Raw genomic sequence first — 20,809 nt, 5'->3', positions numbered from 1 at the left:
CACCTGCCACTACTCCAAGAAGTGGTGCTCCTGCTTTTGTTGAAGGTACCACCTAATACTGCCTCTTGGGACAAGTCCCATCTTGTGAGATGTTGAGGCCCACAAAGAAGACCTGGGGGAGGAGGCTACTAGCTCTTTGGGTAGGATCCACCTGCCCCTGAGGACAGATGGCATCAATGACAGCCGTGCTGACACCTCATAGACCTGTACCCCCAAATGCTCCTACCACTTCACCCTAAGCTTTAGGATGCACCCACAACACACCCCTTACTTTGACACAATTAAAAGAGCCCATCACAGGATCTTGATAACCAGTAGGGAAAGAACCTGCCAGGTGGCCAGAGTGCTTCTCCAGAGTCATGAGTCAACCAGAGTCCTCAAACCCTCCCCAGCTGCTCATCACCCTTGGAACCTCTCAGGTTCAGCCCTACCCCACCCCTAGTCTTCTGCCAATATTTCCCCTTCTACAGGGGTTCTCAAACCAGAGTGTGCCAGACTCCCCTGGACAGCTGCTGGCTCCGGCCCTGGGCTTCTTCACACACTCTCCCCAGGCTGGCTGATGCTATTGGTCCATAAGACTTTGAGGATAAGTGCCTAACGTGAGGAGCCGCTGCTTCTGAAGGAGAGGACGAGGCATTTTCAAGTAGAAGGGAATGTTGGCGAGGAGGAGGCTGGGAGGTGGCTCAGTGAAGTATCTGTCAGACAAACACTGGGAACATGAGTTCAGGACTCACAGACAAAGCGGCATGTGTGCCTACGATCCCAGTGCTGGGGGCGGGGGGTGAAGGCAGGTGGGTCCTGGGGGCTTGGCATGTTCTAGATTCAGTGAGAGACTGTCTCCAAACAGAAGGTGGAGAACAAAGAAAGACCCCCGATTCAACTTCTGACCTACACACATGCACACAGACACACACACAAAAGATGGAGGACCTTCGCACAAATAAGTGGGTACAGCACCAGGTTCCATTCAAGAATTCCCTTGGTGCAGGGCTTTGGGGAGCCTTTAAGTGATGGGTCATGTGTTATGCGTTGGCTTCCCAAACACTGCTGGCTGGAGAACCCTTTGGGTGGTCCATCTTAGAGCCTACTTGGGAACTGCTGGAGAGAGAGGGACAGAGCCATTCCTCCCTCTACAGACCAGGAGATTCCTAGAGAAGGTCTCAGCTAGGCTCGACCTCACTTGAGGGAAGCAGCCGTCTTTCCCATCCCCACAGTCAGGGCCTCTCTCCTGTGCTGACCCCGCATGTCACACCCTGTACACATCATCCCACATGGCAGAGCAGCATTATTCCCTGGGCCGCAGTGAAGATTACCCTACCACTGAATGTACGGAGCCCTCCTGAGAAAGAGCAGCAGTGGCTTCCTGTCCCCAAAGAAGCCCAGCCCAACACTTCCCACCTGGGTCCCTGTGGCTCCAGGTGATCTCCATCAAGGTTCCTGGGGACCTCCCTGCTCCCTTCCTGTGCCCACACCGGCTGGCCAAGGTACTAAGGCGGGGGAGCGGACAGCTGGGTGCAGAGGAGCACCGGAGCACCGGATGCTCCAACTCGCCCTCATGGGTGAGGGAAGTAGTGGATTTTCCCATATTTTCATTTCAGCTGTTCCTGGGCATCCTGAACTTTGCACTTCAGTCTGAGGGCTCCAAAGAATGGCTGCCATGGCAACCGTTTCCATGTTTTTGTCACCAAGGGACTCAACACTCAGTGTGAACTCCGAGGGTGGGGGTGGGGAAGTCCTCCAACCTAAAGAACTGACTCTGCAGACAGAGGTCACCGTGGCAACTGAGTACCCCCTCAGCTAAGTGATCCGAGAGTTACTGCCAGAGCCCTGGTTTCCCTTCCCGGGGACTGAGCTGAATACAGAATGAGCCTCCCTCAGAACACAGCAGTTCCCCTGTGTGGCAACCCTCAGCCAGCCAGTTTTGTCCCATCAGACGTGGGCTGGATGTGTGGAGGCCCCTCTGGTTGGGTCCTTGAAAATGCAGTCTAATCCCAGATGCAGAGTGCTGAAGCCCCCAAGTCCCTCCGCTGGAACCCTAACACCCCTGTACTGCAGAAAATGACTGGATCTAGAGACGGGGCCTTTCCGGAGGCAATTATGATGAGGTCATGAGGGTGGGCCCCATTCCAGTATAACTGGTGCCCTTAAGAGAGAGATTCGGGCACACAGAGGGGTCCTGGGGACTGAGCCTGATGAATAGGCTTGAGAGGGTCTTAGTTTTACAGAAAAGAGCTGGCTTGACAAGGTCTAGCCTTGGACTGGGTCCCCAGATTCCCCAGGACACTTTCCTCCTTACTGGGATCCCTGCAACAGCATCACTGGCAACCTCAAGACCCGTCTCTACCTCAGACCTCTCTCACTCAGTGAATTACTCTGGAAAGGCAGGCAGCCTCTGCCTCCGTTCCCGAGAAACAACTGATGCAGGCCCCCAAAGTACCTGTTTTATCTGAGCCCTGAAGGTCCCCACTGGACACTGCTATGTTCAAGAATTAAGAAGCTGAAGAAGTGGCATTTATGAGCCTTCTGTCCCCAGCAGATCTAGCTACTTCTGTGGTTGGGGACCCTTCCTAGCTACAGGCTGAGACGGCCCAGGCCCAGGGGCAGGGGAGGCTGGCAGTAGGATTCGTGTGGTTATGCTGGAAAAAATCCACGTTTCCGCTGCCCTTGGCAACGCCTCCGCACATTACAAAGCCCACCAAGTATGAGCTGCACACGCAGCGCATGGGCCAAGTCCCCGCAGCGCTCATACCGCTGACAAGATTCAAAATACACATTGCAACAGCGACCTCAAACAGACCTGCTCTGTGCGCTTAGGGAGCGTGCGCTCTGGCAGCCGCGTGGCACACACCAGGGCCGCTGTCACCTCTGACCGGCGGCTGGCTGCTGCCTTGATCAGGAATGACCAAGGTCCCCAGACTACACCTAGATGTGTTTATGGGATACCGTGTGGCCAGGTGACAGAACACAGCTCATCAGCAGCTCTGCCAGTCTTGGGGCCACACGGGACTCCTAATACCCAGCTCTGATCTTCATATTGGTGCCCTTCAAAAAGACATAGCAGTATGTGGGCTCCACCCTCATGAGCAGATCAGTACCCCTCTAAGAGGCTTAAATGAGCCCTTGTGCCTCTCCATCATGTGATACCACAACAACAAGGTGGCATTCTGGAAGCAGAGGACATCCCCGACCAGATAATGGCTCTGCTGGTACCTTGATCTCAGAATTCGTAGCTACCAAGACTGCGATCTGTAGATTTCCATACAGTCGACTGCACTTTGTTAAGAGTACCGCAAATGGCCACACAACGAGACCTGCCCCCACCTATTAGCCTGAGTGCTAAACTCCTATTTCTAGGCTAATATTCTGAGGTCATCCTGTACAAGGCTAGGAACACGGGGTTCACATGAGGTCTCCATTCGGGAAGGAGGGAGAGGAGATGATTCACAGCAAGGTGACCATGGACATGGGGAGCACACGGAAGCCCTTAAATTACAAGTTGCTGTTGGAATGAAAGGAGATCTCAGGTCTACAGGAGTCAGACTTGGCACAAGTCACCTGTGCTGCCCCTGGTGTCGGCGCTGGGTAGAAGGCCAAGGGTAGAGAAGAGTGTCGAAGGGGCAGGCCCAGGGCAGCCATGTCTCTCTTGGGTACAGAGGGCATAATCCAACCTGCTACCTTCACATATCCCTAGCTGCAGTTCCAGGCTTGACCTACCATGGAAGCCAGGAAATGGCCACCCTTCCCCAAAGCCTCAACTTCCCACTAAAGTCCAGCACCCGGGAAATTCCCAGACCATTAAAGGCAACTTGAAGCACGAGGAGCCCCTGGCCATACTCTGTGCTTGGAGTCTCCATGGCGAAAGTTGCTATTCTCTCCCCAGAACCAGTTCACTCAAAACCCACCCCCCTTCCTGCCCCACTTCAGCTCTGGACCCGGGGTCATCGGGACCTACAAGGAGCTCCAGGCCTTCCAAGAACTTGGCAATGGCGGGAGGAAGCAGTTGCTGATGGCCCTGCACAGAGGTTTGAAGGACTTGCTGCTGAGATCAAAGGTCCCCACCTAGGCTTGGTTCTAGGAAAGTTGTCTGGCCTATGAAGACGAGGCAGGCACCTGGGTTGGCTAATTCATGAGTGGCTGAGAGCCCACAGCCAAAGAGGAAGACCCAATACAGCAGAAGCCACCTGCTGGGGCAGCCCTAGGAGACAGAGACTCAGAAGGCCAACAACTGTTCTCCTAGGCCACTCCCCTCTCTCCAGCACTTCTGTGGGGGAAGCTGCTTGCCTTCTAGAGCTTTCCAGGATTTATAGGCTGCTCAGAGTGGGCCCTAGGGGCCACCCACAGCTGCCCCTCCTAAGGGCCACCCCTTGCTTCCCGTCACCTCCCTACCCACCTATACTTTCCTGTTGGGCCAGTCTAGCTAAGGAAGGGTTGTCACCCGCCCCTGGCCTCACAGACAGCAGCCAGGAAAGATGGGGGAGGACACCAATCCCACAGAAGCCATTAAAATCAAAAGCCCTGTAAATCTCCAGGTGGAAAGAGCATGTCGTGAGCCTCCGCTGCTTCCATGAAACGCAGCCCTGCCTGGGCACTGGCAGGCCAGCGTCAAGCCCTGCTCCCAGGGCTTCAGTATGGAGAGTGGAACCTGTGGAGGGTGCAGATGGGCTGACACCCATCAGAAGCTGTAGCAACAGTCCTGCCTGCCGCTCATCAGTAAGGTCGGGACTCACCCTGACCAGACCCAGCAGCCAGCCACACACAGCCTTGAAATCCCGGCAGCTGCCTCCTGCTACTCCATTCTTGAGAGGGGAGAGACCACCCCCTGGAGTAAGGCACATCTGAGAACCATCTTAGAGGAAGGCATCAGCCCTGGCCCTGAGCAAGAGGTAGCCTACCTGGCTCAAGCCACTGTGTCAGTGACCTTTGTGTTACTGTGACAAAATATCTGAGCAATTAACTTAAAAGGAGACACTTTATCTGGGCCCACAGATTCGGGGGGTTGTGGTGCATGTCCCCAGTGGGCTCCACTGCTTAAGGCCCAATGGTAAAGGCCAAACACGGTGGCGAGAACATGCTGAGCACAGCTGCTTAGCACCTGGCAGCCAGCGAGCAGAAAGCAAGCAAGGGGTGGGGGCAAGATGTAGTTTGTGTGGGTACAGCGCCAGGACCCACTCATGTCAACCAGGTCTCACCTCCTAAGTTTCCAACCTTTGGGAGGCATTCCATATGCAAGCCGTAAAGCCCGCTGCACTCCGGTTCCCAAGTGTGACGCTGGGGTGGCCTCATCTGGAGGACTGGCTGTCCCTGCTGTCCCGTGCCCCTCTGCTTGTCTCACTGGATAAACTGAAGGACATCCCACCTCAGAATACCTCGCATGATCCCACGAGCTGCTCCATCCACCCAAACCTGCCTCCCACGCTGGCTAGACCCCCAGTCTAACCAACTGGCCACGTGCAAAGGACACCAGAGAGAGCAAAGCCTGCTGGGTATTCAGAACCTTGCTATGGGAAAGTAGACAATGAGTGATCCCCAGGCCGGAGGTCTTGGCAAAGATGGGCTCAAGCCTCTGAAGGAGAGAAGGTGGTAAACCGCCTCTCCCCTGTGACTCAGGTCCAGGCCGCCATCACCCCAGCCCCCTCCAGGATTCACAGAAAGCCTAGTGCTGAGGGGGTTTCTAGACAGCTCAAGACAGCAGATTTATACCCATTCTACAGAAGAGGGCAGTGCGCACAGAAACCCCTCAAGTAAGTGTTGCTAACCTCCATTTCCACCTCAAGACTCCAGCTCCAGGAAGCTACATAAATAAGAACGAAGAGCAGTCTCATCCTCCCAGATGCCTTGGCTGGAAGGGCACTGCCACGCTGCCCCAAGATACCTACATCTGGAGTTCTGTCCCATGCTGGACCAGAACCAACATGCCTCATTCACAATGGGCTTGGCTTATGAATACCCACAAGTTCCTTAAAGTCAAACCACCCTCCAAACTCGCTTCTCCCAGGAGACAGAGTGCCTGGGGTCCTACTGCAGGAACCACAGTACAAAGCTAGCCGTGCTACACACTGTAGAGGGCTGGGCCCCTGCCATGAAGGGCAGCAGAGCTGGGCTCCCTGGATTAAGCAGTTCACGTGTCAGAGCTTGGGAGGGATGGGAACCTCAGGCCATGCTTCTCTGAGAAGCATGGGGCATCCATGCTTGGGGGCATCTTCCAAGACTACAGGTAGGGAGAAGCTGATGTATCTATGTAGACTGCTGGACAGGAAGCCCGGGACCAGAGACTGACATGTAGGGTCCTTGCACCAGAGACTGCAGTCCCTGGGATGCCTACCCCTACTCCGCTCTGGCTCACTAGACTCACTGGCTAGACCATCTACTCTGAGCTTCTGTAAAACGGGAAAAGACACCCTTTCCCAGATAACCTCTGGGGTTTCTCTGAGCCACCCCGAGCCATGTCTCCCTCCTAAAAAACACAGGAGACCACAAGAAGAAAAAAAAAAAAAAAAAAAAAGAACAAAACAGACCAGCACACGAGGCAGAGGAGGGCCTGGTGCTGCCCAGACCCAGAACAGCCATCTCCCCTTTCTGGACTGGCTGAAGGAACAGTGGCAGGGTTCCAGGCTCAAGGCTGGCAAGGGCTGCAGAGTCACCCTGCTAGCACCAGCCCCCACCTAGCTCCCGGGGGGCACTTTCTTGTGGGCACAGAACCTTTGCTGTCCAGCTGTCTCTGGGGCTGCCTGGCCTTTCCTGCCCAACCTGGTGGTCACCCACATTCCACAACCTCAGGCTGACTCATGCAGATCCAGCTCCACATCTGGCATCCATATGTGGTTGGCACTCTTCGGGGTGGGGGGGGGAGTGTCACATCTGGCTGGAGAAACAGGAGGATCCTCAGGGGGCCAGTGACCCCAGGGAGGGTCAGCAAGTCTCTGAAACATCATGCTGCATGCTGCTGTCTGGTCTGTGCCCCATTCCCTCAACCAGAGGCGGTCCAGGTGACAGAGCTCTTCCCCGAAATCACTACCAGCAGCCTCTGGCTCACATCAGAGCCTTGCCTTGAAAAGACAGCCCTGGGGCATGCTAATACCTGTGCCCATACCCAGTGTCACTGGAGTAGACATACTAAGTTCATCTCCATGACAAGGCTGCTCAGGTATCTGGCTCTCTGAAGGGGCTGAGGCTGCTGAGAAACACTTGATCCCAGGATCACTGAGGAGGAGGAGAATGCTCATGAGGTGGCAACACTCCATGTCCGCAGCTAGGAGACCCCCCACTACCTTCTTCCCAGTCTGAGCCAAGAGACAAGAGCTGGGCTGGCACTGTGGCCTGTCGTTCAAAGCAGAACTTCCACCATGACAGTGCGTCACCACGACTACCATCCGATCCATTCCAGCACCCCGTGATCCATTCACTTCCACATCCGCCTCTTTCCCCCGCTCACCACCACAGATCCACCTCCCCACGGCCTCCCTCCGTCATCACTGCCGTCCCTCACTGTGTGTCGTCTCTGCCCACCAGCTCAGGGGCTCCCCACCCTGGGAACCATGCCTTCTTCCTGGCCCGTCAAGGTGCTTTTGTGGCTTGTCCTCCAAGTCTGACCTGGAGCTGAGAGCCAGTGTTCCACTAGGCTATGAATCTGTGAGCCCTCTAAGGACTATTACATCTCATCCAGGCTGCCAAAAGCGAAATCCCCGGCACGGGGAAGGAGAAAGCTCAGGCCTGGGATCCCGGAGTGTCCGATACCAGGTTTGCGATCGTACCGTATTGGATCTTCGTGAGCCACAGGAATAAGAACTCCCCCCGCCCCCACATGGCTGATGAAGGAAGGGTGAAGCAGGGCTAGCAGGTATTCCCAAGGGCCATCTGGGGAGCCCAGCTCTGGCTTGGCGAGCCTCACCCTACTACATTTTCACTGACTGCAGAGGTTCCTAGGCACAAAGGCATGCTGAGATACACCAGCGCTCTCTCCCTTGGTGCTCAGGCTGCCAGGGCCACGGCACACATGCCACATGGGGCCAAGATGCCTGCCCACAGCACTTCCCCTCAAGCTGCGTCCTCTGAAACCACCGGCACAGGCTGTCAGGTGGAACACTTGAGGCTCGTGTGAAAGCATCTTGAGTTTTCCATCCGGTAGTGCCAAAATGTCTCTCAACAAGGGGGTGACTAATAAACATTTCTGGGAATGAAGCACTTTTCCAAGAATTGGCAAGAGGAAGATGATCTCACCTTTCACAAGAAGAGCTGATGTGCATCCCAAGGAGAAGGAAGAGGACACTTAGGTTCCCTGGGCAGCTGCTAGGGGACAGGCGTCACCCTCAGTGGGGTCACAGTGGTTTCTGCACACAGATGTAAGCAGCCCAGCAGGCCGATTCTGAGCTCTCTCTCTCCTCCCTACCTACCCTTCACCCCATCCCCTTACACCCAGCACCCCTGCCCTCCTGATTCTCAGACCTCACCAGCCAGTCTCCAGCTTCTGGGCATGGACACTTTCCCCACTCCTAAGGATCCCTGCTTTGTGGGTCCAGGCTACTCAGACTCCCTCCTCTGTAAAGCCAAACCAAGCCCTGGACAGTCCTACTCAGGATTCTTCTGGGGCTCGTATCATATATGTCTCTTCTAAATGTATACTCCCTGAGGGTCAGCCCATGTGCCATGCAGATCTGTGAGTACAGTACCCAGGACAGGGCCCAGGGCTCTTAGTGAATGTATGTAGAGGGAAGATCTTGAGGGTGGGAATGGGATAAAGAACCAGGACTCCCTAGGTCCCTGTGGCAGGACCACCACATGCCTGTGTTGTGTTGCAGGTGGGTGGTATCTGTGAGAGGCAGTTCAATGCGGTGGGGGACATTGTACCAAGTTAAAGGTGTGACACAAGACAGAGGAGTCCTTCCCCAAAGAGCAGAAGAACTGAGGAAAGGAGACACCCAGGAAGTGGAGGGCCACAGCCAAGGTCAAGTGGGCCAGGGCACTGACCTCAGGGGCAGAGGCCTCTAGAGCAATAGGACTCTCAGGGAAGGAGTCTCAGGATAGGCAGCTCCAGACAGATGTGCTCCTTCTATGTCTGGGCTGGTGGGGTGGGGGTGGGGGGGATGCAGTCATGGTGGTGAGGGGAAGCATGTGTACACACACACACCATCCCACAAAAGAAGGGTCCTTCCAGAGTGGGGTTTTCTGAGACTCTTGCAAAGAATAAAAGCTGTCTTCGCGGCAGGGGTTCTATACTTGGCTTGGCCTTGGCTTTTGAGCATCCGTAAGGTAAGTTGGATTCCCCTAGAGGGCAACAGAGGACTGAGGTGGCTGGGGGGGCGGGGGGGGCAGACAGGTGATGGATGACCTGATCTCCATGGGCTACTGATAGCCCCCTTAGACATGGTGCCCAGCACTTGGATATCATGTCCCTTTGATCCGAGGAAGTGGAAGCCCAGACTGGTGAAGCTTACACACAGGAAAGGAATGAACCGTCTTCCCCACCAGGGGGTCTCTCTAGATGGGGGCCAGCAGCCTGCCAAGGCCCTGTCATGAGGCTGTCCCTGACCCCCGTTTTGCCTTGCCTTGCCTGGTATCCACCCACCGAAGCTTGGTCCGGCACACCTTGGGCTGCCCAGCTAGAATCTTCCCATAGTCCTGGGGCTGTAGGTTTCTGCACACTGGCTGCCACCCAGGATGAGCGGAGCCTGAAGGAGAGCTCTCTCTAGCAGCCCCAGGTCAAGCCTCACTTGGTGGGGCTGGAGGAGAAAGGGGCTCTTCTCTCTCAGCAGGGATGGCAAAACCCAGGTTCTAATTAGCAGCTTCTGGAACATCCAAGTGCCCTGGATGTGAAGGAAATGTGTTTCCTAATTGGCCCCCTGCCGGAGTGTCAGTCAGCAAGCAAGCAGGGATTAGGCAGCCTCGGAGCCAGCTCCCTTGGCCTGGCCTCACCTCCTCTGTATCTGGGCAGGTTCTCTCCTGTCCTTCTCCAGTCTGTCTGCTCCCTGGGCTGGCCAGACCTTCCAAGTACAGGAGGGCCACCTAGACACACTTCACCCGGGCTATGCGGGTCTAACAAGGATGCACAGAAGGGTCTCCCCAGCCCAGCAAAGCCCAAGGAGAGGCCTTTCCCAGTCTCAGAGCAAGGTTCACACTGCTGGGCGAGCCCTGCAGTATTCACTGCCCTGTACCTGCCCACCACCCTGTCTAGCCCCCTATGGTCTACCATGTATTACTTTCTCAAACCAGGCTTCCAGAGGCCCTACATATCCCACAGTGCCTGGCTCTTCTGAGCCCTCTGTGGAACTTATGTGACCCCATGGTAGACACTGAGCTGCACTGAAGAGACTACCCTTGCTTCAAATGACCTTATTGCAAAAGGGTGGCCCTGAAACCGGAAACCTCTGCAGTGGTATGTCTCTACCAGAACCTTTATGGAGCATAACATCCCCAGCATAAGAGTGATGAGAGGTGATAGGGCCCTTTGGAGGTATGCTGGGTCCAGCGGGGTTCATCTCCTGAAGGTTCCCCATGAAACGTAGTTAGGATCTTAAGAGCACGTTATGCAAGATACCTGGCTCCTTAGGTTGCCTCGTCCCTTCCATGGCACATTCTACCATGGCTTGACACAGCCAAGGCCCTCATTAGAAGCTGAGTGGATGCAGGTGCCGGGGCTCTTGGACATCAGAAACCATGAGCCAAAAATAGACCTCAGATATTTTGTTAGGGAAACAGAAAACAGACTAACTCAGAACCTCCCGGGGCTGCTGGAGGAGGAGAAAAAGCAGAGCCAGGCAGTGACAGAAGGGGCAAGGCACAGTCAGGCCTCGTCAGCCCTGAAAAGGTGGACCAGAAAAGAGAGGCCAACGTGGAGCCCAGAGGCCATACCCAACCCAAAAGACCCTACCAAATTTCCCTACCCAAAAAGAATGCTTCCTGCTGACTACGGGAACACCCACCGCATGCGGCGTCAGCGAAGCCCCAGTCTTAAATTCGTAAAGAAAAGTCACCATTAACCTGGTGTAGACAAGGGCACTACCAGAGGCCGGGGTGACCCTGGAAAATTAGGTGGAGGAGAGCGGAACCAGATTAAGTCCAAAAGAATCAGGTGGAACACGGGACACCCATGTCAGGAACTTTAGAGTTCCCTCTTTCCATCTAAAGGACAGAATCGACACTATGGGTCAGCATTTTTCAAAGATAGCTCAACCCTACCCCACCCCGGCCCACTCAATACCCTCCCCAGATAGCTTCACACGGAACCCCCTCCATTCCTGGCCCAGTGCTGGGGATGGGGTGGGAGCAGGAAGGTAGTAGCCCTCACATTCCTGACTACACCTGGCCTTCTGCTTTGCCAGGAGCATCGATCAGGCTTCAAGGCCAAAGCCTGGGAGAGTACAGAAGCCACAGGTTCTCGGCCCACAGAGACTGGGGGGGAGGGGAGGTGGCATTTTGGGGCCTACCTCTGTCAGTCTCTGGCAGAGATGGGGGGTAGACCTGAGAGGTCAGATCCTCCTGTACCCGCCACCCCAGCTTGAGGGAGAGAAGTGCCTCCTTTATTTCTCAAGAACAGCAAGCTCAGGTTTGTTCCTCAGTGGGAGCTGGAAGCTTCTGCAGTGCTCTGGGGTGATCATTCTTTAAGGGGTCTGTTCTCTGGGACGCTGGCCCTGGACCCCTGGTGGAAGGTGGGGCTTGAACCTGGATGCCCACAACCTGGCAATTTGTGAATCAATACCTAAAACCTGCATGTTGTTCTTGCTGGGTTTTGGGGAAGGCCACATGGCCTGTGACAAGTGGGGCTGGTCTGGCTTCTTGGGGTCCTCTCCGGCTTCAGTGTGAGGGGTATGCATGTGTATGCTCACAGTAAAATGAGGTTTAAGAAATTCTTGAAATTCCTTTGTGCCTAATCATGAATTTCTATACGCCGAGATGCCCTGGTTAAGCCTGATTAAGGAGAAAACGGCAAGTCTGGCTCAAGCTGGTCCAGTGTGGACCCCCATGTGGCATGGTCTCCCCTTGAAAGCCTCGGGAACCGCTCAGGGTCCTCAAGGTGGGGTGAGGGTGGGGAACAGCTTACAGGGCAGACTCCTCATCTTGCCACGGCCCAAGGGAATCCCCTAAACAGCCCTGGGCTCTCACCCACTCCAGTGCTGGAGAACCTCACTCAAGCAGAAAGAAGACTTGAGACAAAGGGCAGGGTGTGAACAAGGACACAGAGGGGTAAGAGAGCGGATGAGTGGGCTGCAGCCACACAGCCCTTGGGAGCTGAGTCAACAGAGTCCCGGCTAGGAGTCCCAGCCTCGATGGCCCCTGCTGCTCTGGAGGCCCCTGTGCAGGGCAACTGGGAGAATCCAGGCTCCGGTGGCTTCCCTGACACTGGAGAGACAAGGTATTCTTGGGTTTCATGAATCCCAGGGACTCTGTGACACGAGTCACTTGCAAAGCCACCCCAGAGAAGTGCCAACCCCCCTGCCATGGTCCCCCCCACCCCAGAGAAGTGCCCCCCGCCGCCGTCCCCCCCACCCCAGAGAAGCCCCCCTCCCCGCTGTCCCGTCCCCCCTCCGTCCCCCACACACACACTCACCGTAGTCCTTTCTACAGTATTTCTTCATGTTCATCTTCAACTTCCCTTTGGAGGCCTTGCAATAGGAGTCACAGTCTGCAGGGGAGGACACGGACAGACACTCATTAGGCCGCTAAAGAATGGGCTGGTGGCCGAGTGGGCCACCTCCCTAGATACCCAGTGGTATCCATGAGCCAGGCCGAGCGGGTGGCCATTCAGGACAGGCTGGCTTTCTAAAAGAGGCCAGTGGGACAAAGGCCACCCCTCTCCCCTCAGCCCGGTGGAATATTTCAGCCTCCACGAGAGCCTTCGGGACCACTGTATCATGCCACCCAGAGTTTCCAAGCACCACACCAATTCCTTCTGCCTGAAGATTCAGCCAGGGCCTGATTAAAACAGATAGAGACCTCATTGTCAACTCTGCCGTCGGGGTCTGTGTCCGGCTCTGGCTTTCATGGCATGGAGCCTCTGGCTGGGGTTAGGCCCCAACAAAAGAGGTCACAGGGGAAATTAGCAGCCCATGAAACGTTTGAAAACCTCTTTGGTGTCCACTCCAGTGAAGTGTGCAAATAAAATGCCCACGAATAAGAGTTTAGCCCTAATGGGCCCCACCGCTGAGAGGCAGGACTGCTGGCCACTGGCTGCTGGCCATACCTGCTGGCCACAGCTTTGGGGGTTCCAGGCTCTAAGAGAGCCAGGCAGGCAGCAGATGCAAAGTTTACATGTCCACATGCAGTGGCTTTGTTGGCCCCAACCCCAAAGGCAGCCTAACCTTGCCCTCTCCTGCCAGCCATTTCTGCTTGTGGGAAACAAGGTGATGTCATCTCTTGAGGAGATCTGTAGGATAGTCTGACGGGAAGCTGCCAGCCACCTGCCTGGCCTGCATCGCTGTACATGCTGGATCTCCCCAAAAGTCTTACAGTTGGTTTCTCATGTAACTGTTATTATTCCCATTGGGCAGGTAAGAAAACTGAGGCTCAGAGTTAGGTAAGCTACCTACCAAGGTCAACAAGGGAGAAAGGAATGATGCATGTGGGAATACAGAACAGGAGGACAGGTGCATGCCACTACTATCTGCCACCAGCCTGTGGCTCAGATCTGCAGGGGACAGTGAGTGACCATCTCTCCAGATCTTGTCTCTAGCCCCCAGCAAGCAGCTCTTCTCTCAAGGCACCAGATGTTCTGGCTGATGCCTCCCTTAACCAACCAGTGCAACTCTATCCCACCATTGGGAGCCATGGCCCCAATCCCACAATTGGGGGCTAGCCTCTTGGGGCCCAAATTCAGGAACCAGTTCCAAGAAATGGAAGAAAATCATGTCCTCTTCCTCCTTGTCCTGTGGTCTGTCCCTTTGGACCCACCTCAGGATGGCCCTGCCCAGGGACCATGGAGGCTGCAGTATCAGGCTCTTCCACCAGCCGGGCGAATGACTGGTTCCTGGGGTAGGGAGATTTTGAAGTGCAAGGGCCAAGCTCTCCAGAGTGTGGACTTCACTCCGTGTGGCGATGCCCAAAGTGAAGGCAGGAAAGGGTAAAACCCAACACTACAGCATCACCCATCACGGCTGCCCTTCCTAGCTGGGAGTAGCTATCCTGGGGAGCATCTGTGCCGAGTGTCTGCCGACTCACCAGCAGCATGGCTGAACCCGGGTTATACGTACATTCTGGTGTTTGCAAGCAGGTTTGGTCAGTCTCCTGCGCTGCGCTCCCCACTTAGGGAAATGAACTGAGATGCAAGTGGAACCAAATGACGTCACCGCAGGGTCAGCTTAGGGTCCACTTGGAACTTTTGTGTAACTTTTTTGTGAAGTTGTTGGCCCAAGTGAGTGTGCTTTCATTTCCAATCAGGAAGAAGTCACAATGCCAGCCCGAGTCCTCCACACAGGTCCACAAGGCGTACCCATGCAACAACCCAAGTGGAGAGGACACTATTGGGTGTGTCAGTTTTGCAAGAGGGAGACATGGTGCCCAACTTAAAATACTGGAAAAGCTGAGCTTGGGCCTGCCCAAGGGGGGGGGGCATCCTGCAGGGTAGGAGGAAAACATTCAAGTCCCAGGAACAAACCACCCCCAAACCTTCAGCATCACTGCCCAGACCCTAGGAATAGCCAAAGTCCTAGAGCTAAATGTACACCCGGGACAGACAGTATCCAAGAGTGGGCAGCAGCCACCATTGCCTAACGGCACATTGCTCTCAGAACCTGTGTGCCAGGGCCCAGCCATCTTGGTATTCCTCAAAGGCTGCACACACCATGGTGGCACAGCCAGCTCTCAGGAGGCCTTGGCACTATTCTGTGGCTTGATGAACTCCTCTCTACCTGTAGCCCGGTCCATTGTACAAAGAGAATCTAAGGTTCAGAAAGTCTCACAGAGGCAGCCTGTGAGTCTAAGCCCTGGTCCCTGGTGCCTGCCCCGAAGTACAATACCCTGGAGTTTCAAACACCACTAAAGTCTGAGATCTATCCTCAACATGCTCTAATTTCCTTCTCCGAAGAGGCAGCCTGCGTGTCTGGATTTTGAATGCTCCCTAGTGGTTCCAGAATGTGAGGATGTGTCTGCACCCAGCACCTGGCTCAGCAGAGCAAAGTCCAGACAGGCGATTAACTCAAACTCAGAAAAAGAAGCCAGTCTCCTGTGCAGAATGTCCCTTATTCCCTCAGATTCCAGTTCAGTACTGAGCTAGGAAAACACACCACACCCGTTAGCGTGGTGTGTGAAATACGGGTAAACAGGCTGGTGGGACGGGAGGGACGGGCTGAAGCCGTGTTTCCTCTGGAGAAAGGGAAGAACCTTCAGAACATGGACACAGCAAGAACTACTTTCTGTGGACTCCATGTTGGGTCCAGATGGCTGCGGTCGCTGGACAAGGGGTCCCTGGGTAAGGAAAATGGCCTTGTCCTTGGCTTCCTTCGTTACCATCACACACGACTACAGAGACAAATCCCAGTGGAAAGCCCAGCTCTGACTCCTGCAACATGGTATCTACTTGGCAGCCACTCACAAGGCCTCTCCTTGTTTTGTTCCAAAACAGCTATAAAGACAGTGAAAAAAAAAAATGAAAATTCACACGGATGCCAAGAAAGAAACTGATAGATGACCCAATGCCGGAATCTGGGAGCAATCTCAATTAATTAAAGGCAGATGGTGGTGGATGAGGCAAAGCCTATCGGGGTTTTACCTCCAAAAACAGTCCTTTGTCTGATGAAAAAAAAAAAAAAATCACAAAAAGGGAGGAGGAGGAAGAGAAGGAGGAAGAGGAGGAGGAGGGGATGACAGGAAGACCACGAGCAGCAGACAAACCGACAGGAAGTGTGGGCAGGGAGGGGAGCTGAAGGAAGGTAGGACTGTAAGCCATTTGTAGTGACTCTCTGGATCTAAACTGTGGATGCAGAGAATCAGAAAAGGCATGGCCACAGAAGATATCCACTCTACGGTGCAGAAGTCAGTCCTACCAAAGACCAGATAGCAAGGTCTGGACCGGTTGAGCTCCACCGGTCTGACACGGGGATCCAGCCATCAGGGCCATGCAGGGATCTGCCAAGGGCCAAGCCATAAATACATGATGGCCATAAACCCTTTTATCTACTAATGTCTCCCATAGCAGCTCAGAAGCAATCACTTACACAGGCTCAGGAACTTCTAAAAAGACACAGCTTCTGTGAAACTAGGGAGGAAACGGGGCTGAACTCACAGGCCACAGGGTACATAAGAGTTAGGGGGAAAAAAAAAAAAACTAACTCAGAAAGCCAGTATCACAAGTAAGACTCACTTCTGAAGCAGCAGGGAGAATGAAACCATAGAAGGTGATTCAGCACAGAGGATACATCACAGAAACTCTCGAGATGTACAGGGACGGGCTGAAGACGGGAAAACCAGAGAGAATGAGGATACACAAGAGAGTGGAGAGTTGACCCATGACTGGGCTTCAGCAGAGGCCGGAGAAAAATAGAAACAAGAATCAAGGGCAGGATGTCTAAGACCAGACAGAGCCACATGTGCAGAAGCAAAGGGTTCGATGCATTTTTTTCCCCCAAAAGCAAGAAAAACAGCCCAACACTCAGATATGTCTTTGTAATACATAGGAAATGCTACAGTAAGAAAAATATACATACAGATCAAAAACCAACAATGAAAAGAAATGGACAGATGATCACTGAGTAATGTCTATAGGGAGAAAACTTCCAACACAAGGATTTTATACCTAGCGAGACAGTCTTCTCATACACACTGGACAGACAGACACGCACACACACACACACACACAGACCATTCTCAAGTGTGTAGAGCTCAGAAAACAATTTCATATTTGCTTTCCAACTACCTATAAAATAAATAAAAAATGAGGATTTTGAGAGGGGAAAGTTATGCTATGAACACAACATGTCTCCAAAGTCATTAAACATAAAAGTTTGAAATTTGGTTCTGCAACTTAAGGCAAATATCAAAACTATTAAAATGCTTACAAAGGAACACTAAGAATATCTGATTTTAAGAATTTAGTTGGAACTTTAGATCATATTAGCAAAAACCAGTCGAAAAAGGCAGGGAATCAAACTGCTTAAATAAAAATGTCAAGGATGTTATTTTATGTTTGACTCTGCCAAATAAGATACTTCTTTTGAAATACCACAAAATGCCAGAGAACTCAAGAAATAAATTACAAACAAAATTATGTCAAAAAATAAGCCAGAGAAAATAGAAAGTATTAGAAGACATTTTTGATACATTAAGATGGCTTGGGGTAAATTTTATAAAAACTTAAAAAAAATCACACACAAAAAAACTATTTGAGGATAAAATGATGAAAGTGGCCAGGCGGTGGTGGCGCACGCCTTTAATCCCAGCACTTGGGAGGCAGAGCCAGGCGGATCTCTGTGAGTTCGAGGCCAGCCTGGGCTACAGAGTGAGTTCCAGGACAGGCTCCAAAGCTACACAGAGAAAACCCTGTCTCCAAAAAAAAAAAAAAAAAAAAGGATGAAATCAAAGGATCTACCACTCCTTTTCAGAAACTGACTCCATAATACTCAACTACTGCACAAGAAGGTGTTGACAGTTACTCTTTGTTGTCAATTTAACTGCTTTTAGGATCACCGGGGTCGGGGGTGGGAGGGTGGCTAGATGCTGGCATTCAGTTTTCAGGACCTTCACTGACAGCTCACAACCACCTGTAACTCCCGCTCCAGATCTGATACCCTCTTCTGGCCTCCACAAGCACTGCCCTCGAGTGCACATGCTCAGAGACACTCACACAGTCACACCTCCGAGGAATGCAGAGGCTGGTCTTCCCAGGGAAGCGGCTGAGGGGAGGAGACCCAACATCAGTGTGTCAGCACCATCCAGCAGCCAGAGGCTCAGACACAACGAAAGGAGACCAGAAAAAAAGTCAGAGTGGTCACTCCCCTCTCCTGGGCTGCCCCCTGGACCACTCCACCTCACCACACCTTGATGACTGACCCTCCCTGAGGCCCTGAGCCTCACTTCCTCCTTTCAAGTTGTTTTCTCAGGGACTTTGTAATGCTGACAAGGAAGGTAAGTCATACACAAGGATCGAAGGGAAATTTAAAAAGACAGTTTAAACGGCGACAAAGGTTTTGTGTACCAGCAAATGCAAACAAACAAAAGGGGGCCAAGAAGCAGAAATGTTAATATCAGAAAAGGCACAATTCAAAACAAGCATGCTCAAAACGCATAGAGAAAAGTTACCAAGTAAAATTATTGTATGGGGCCAGCAAGATGGCTCAGGGGATAAAGAAGATTGCAGCCAAGCCTGACAACCCAAGTTCAAGCCCCAGAACCCGCACGGTGGAAGGAGAGACCCAACTCCTACAAGCTGTCCTCTGACTTCCACATGTGCGCCATGACACACCTACACCCACACAGATGCACACAATAAATAAATGAACAGATGTAAAAGTGTTTAAATTATTTTGTATATGTAATAAGATTTCACCGAAATATATTTAAGCAGAGACAGACAGACAAGACACACACACACACACACACACATCTAAGTAGAAAAAAATGTTAAATTAATTATAAGAAGCTGTACAGTCCACACTTCCTGACCACACTATAATTAATAATACTTGTTATGACGAAAGAAATGATCAAAATAAGTAAACCAGACTCAGCCTTAGAAACTTAAAAAAAATGAGCAAAACAAAACTCAAAGAGAGAGGAAGAATTAATAACAGCAGAAGCAGAAATAAGCAGAATGGGGGGGGGGCGCTTAAAATTACAAATACACCCAAAGCTTGACTCTTTGAAATGCTTCCAAACACACTTAAAAAAAAAAAGACCAGACAAAACATTGTCATGTCTAATTATGAATTAAAGAAAGAAAACAGACTAGGAAGAATGAGAAAACCCTGACCTAAAGAAATGTTGTGAATTAGAAGATTATTGTACAATGACTCCAGGCGACAATCCTGGAATCTGAATGAAATGCATATTTTCAGGAGAACTGAAATGACCGAACTGAACAGACAGACTTGAGAGATGTCTAGAACGAGCTGGGTTCACAGATATGGCCATGTGAGCCTGGGATGGACGTGGCCATTTCATGCTACTTGATTTATTTAGAAACAGAAAAAGATGGGAACGTTATTAAATGACAGACTGCATCAAAGCACTGAAATCGACCATTTCACAATGCGAAGACATAAACAAAAAACAATACCACAGTTTCATAGGCCCCAACCTTGATACAACAGCTGCCAGACCCTGGACCAGACATGGCAGGTCCTACAGACCCGTGATCACCAGCTTCATGTCTAGAAACCCATCCACTCTACCTAGTGGTCTGAGCACCCACCATCCCACTCCTGCTGACCCTCGAGATGGATGGCTGAGTGGCCAGGTAAACACTGGCAGGTCTTCAGGGGCACCTGCTCCAAGGTGCTCCTTCCACCGGGCTCTCTTCCCCCACCAAAGACTAGGGCTGCCAGGGTTGGCCCCAGGTGCCACCTGGTCTCCACTTGGACATTCTCCGTCCGGGGGAGGGCTGCTGGGACCCAGAAGGGGCCATCTGCCCAGCCTGCGAAGGCTCATCCCGGCTGGCTGGCATCCCAGCCCCTCTTGGGAGCAGCCTACCTCCTTTTCAGTCCTCCCACCTGCTCTCCTGACCAACCCACAGCCAAGAGGCAAGAGGTGCCCCACAGGCCGAGCCCCTTCAGGCCTCTCCTGCACCTTGGGTAGCTGGCCCCCCTGCTCTGCCTCCTGTGCCCAGGTGCCAGAACCCTGCTGGGCCAGCCTGCTCGCGGCTCCAGGCTCATCTCCAAGCATATGGCAAGCAGAGCCTGGCGGCCTATGGCGGGAGCCTGGGGCACCGCAGCTGGCACCTCCCCTCAGAGCAGGGCGGGGAGCTGGCAAAGGTCTCCCTCTCGTAGTCCTGGCCCACTCTTCGGCCATGCCTCTGTTCCCGCTCCTGTTGCCATTGGGAAGCTGCGGGCTGGACAGGGCTGAGCGAGGGACATCTAGACAATGTGGTCCACCATGAGGTGGAAAACCCTAGAGAGTTGGGTGAGCTCTGCCCGCCCCCCATGGCTCAGTGCTGGGGAAGGGTCTTGATTCCCTCTGAACGGGAGGAAATGGCTCAAGGAGAGAAGGGAGTACACCCAGCTGTCTGTCTTGGTCAGGTCATTCTCCCCAGCAGGTGATAAAGGACAAGTGGAGCCTGACCTACAACTGTAGGTAGCGTGGACTCTGCCCAGGCCAGCAAGCCCAATTCCAATGTGTTCAGCATTCAGGGGACCCAGGGTAACCCAGGGGAGTTCACCACAGCTATCATGGGGCAATGGGGACAGCACTCCCAATTCTTACTCCTGGTTATTGGCTGGAGGTGATTCCTTTCTGCCAGGCAAGACCACCTTCTTGACCCTCTCACCAACAAGCACTTGTCCAAGCACCGAGTCACTTCTCCAAAAGATCTGAGCCTCCTGGAGTCCCTTAACCTCCATGCAACTGTCTCTCTCTAATGTGGGCTGGTCTCGCCCATGGGTTCATCACCCTGAAGTCCCACCAGCTTTAACGACAGAATGTCCACTTAACGTTGAGCTCTGGGGCTCCTAAAATGAAGCCACTTCTAGCAGCAGATTGACATGGGAGCTGAGCGTGCTGTGCTCTGCAACCTCTGTGACAATCAAGTGCGAGAAAGCCCCAAGTGTGGGGCCGAGAGGATGCTCGGGAGGTAAACGGTGCCTTCTGCCAAGCCAGATGACCTGAGTTCAATCCCCAGTACCCACGTGGTAGAGGGAAAGAACCAACTTTGACATGTTGTCCTCTGATATCC

At 53.0% G+C, this 20,809-nt stretch overlaps 1 protein-coding gene across 2 annotated transcripts in view; it reads right to left on the bottom strand.

Annotated features, from left to right (window-relative positions):
• Positions 1–20,809, bottom strand: part of Ntn1 (netrin 1) — a 200,533-nt gene that overhangs the window by 4,082 nt on the left and 175,642 nt on the right. For both annotated transcript variants that reach the window (XM_052756795.1, XM_052756794.1), the window contains exon 6: positions 12,542–12,616. In XM_052756795.1, coding sequence (XP_052612755.1) covers positions 12,542–12,616 — 75 coding nt within the window. The remainder of the gene's footprint in view (positions 1–12,541; positions 12,617–20,809) is intronic.

This window comes from Peromyscus californicus, unplaced genomic scaffold (genome assembly GCF_007827085.1).
Source record: "Peromyscus californicus insignis strain IS unplaced genomic scaffold, ASM782708v3 Scaffold_3__1_contigs__length_106647218, whole genome shotgun sequence".
NCBI classification, from domain to species: domain Eukaryota; kingdom Metazoa; phylum Chordata; class Mammalia; order Rodentia; family Cricetidae; genus Peromyscus; species Peromyscus californicus.
The sequence above is the reverse complement of the archived record's forward strand: the minus strand, read 5'-3'. Positions and strand labels throughout refer to the sequence as shown.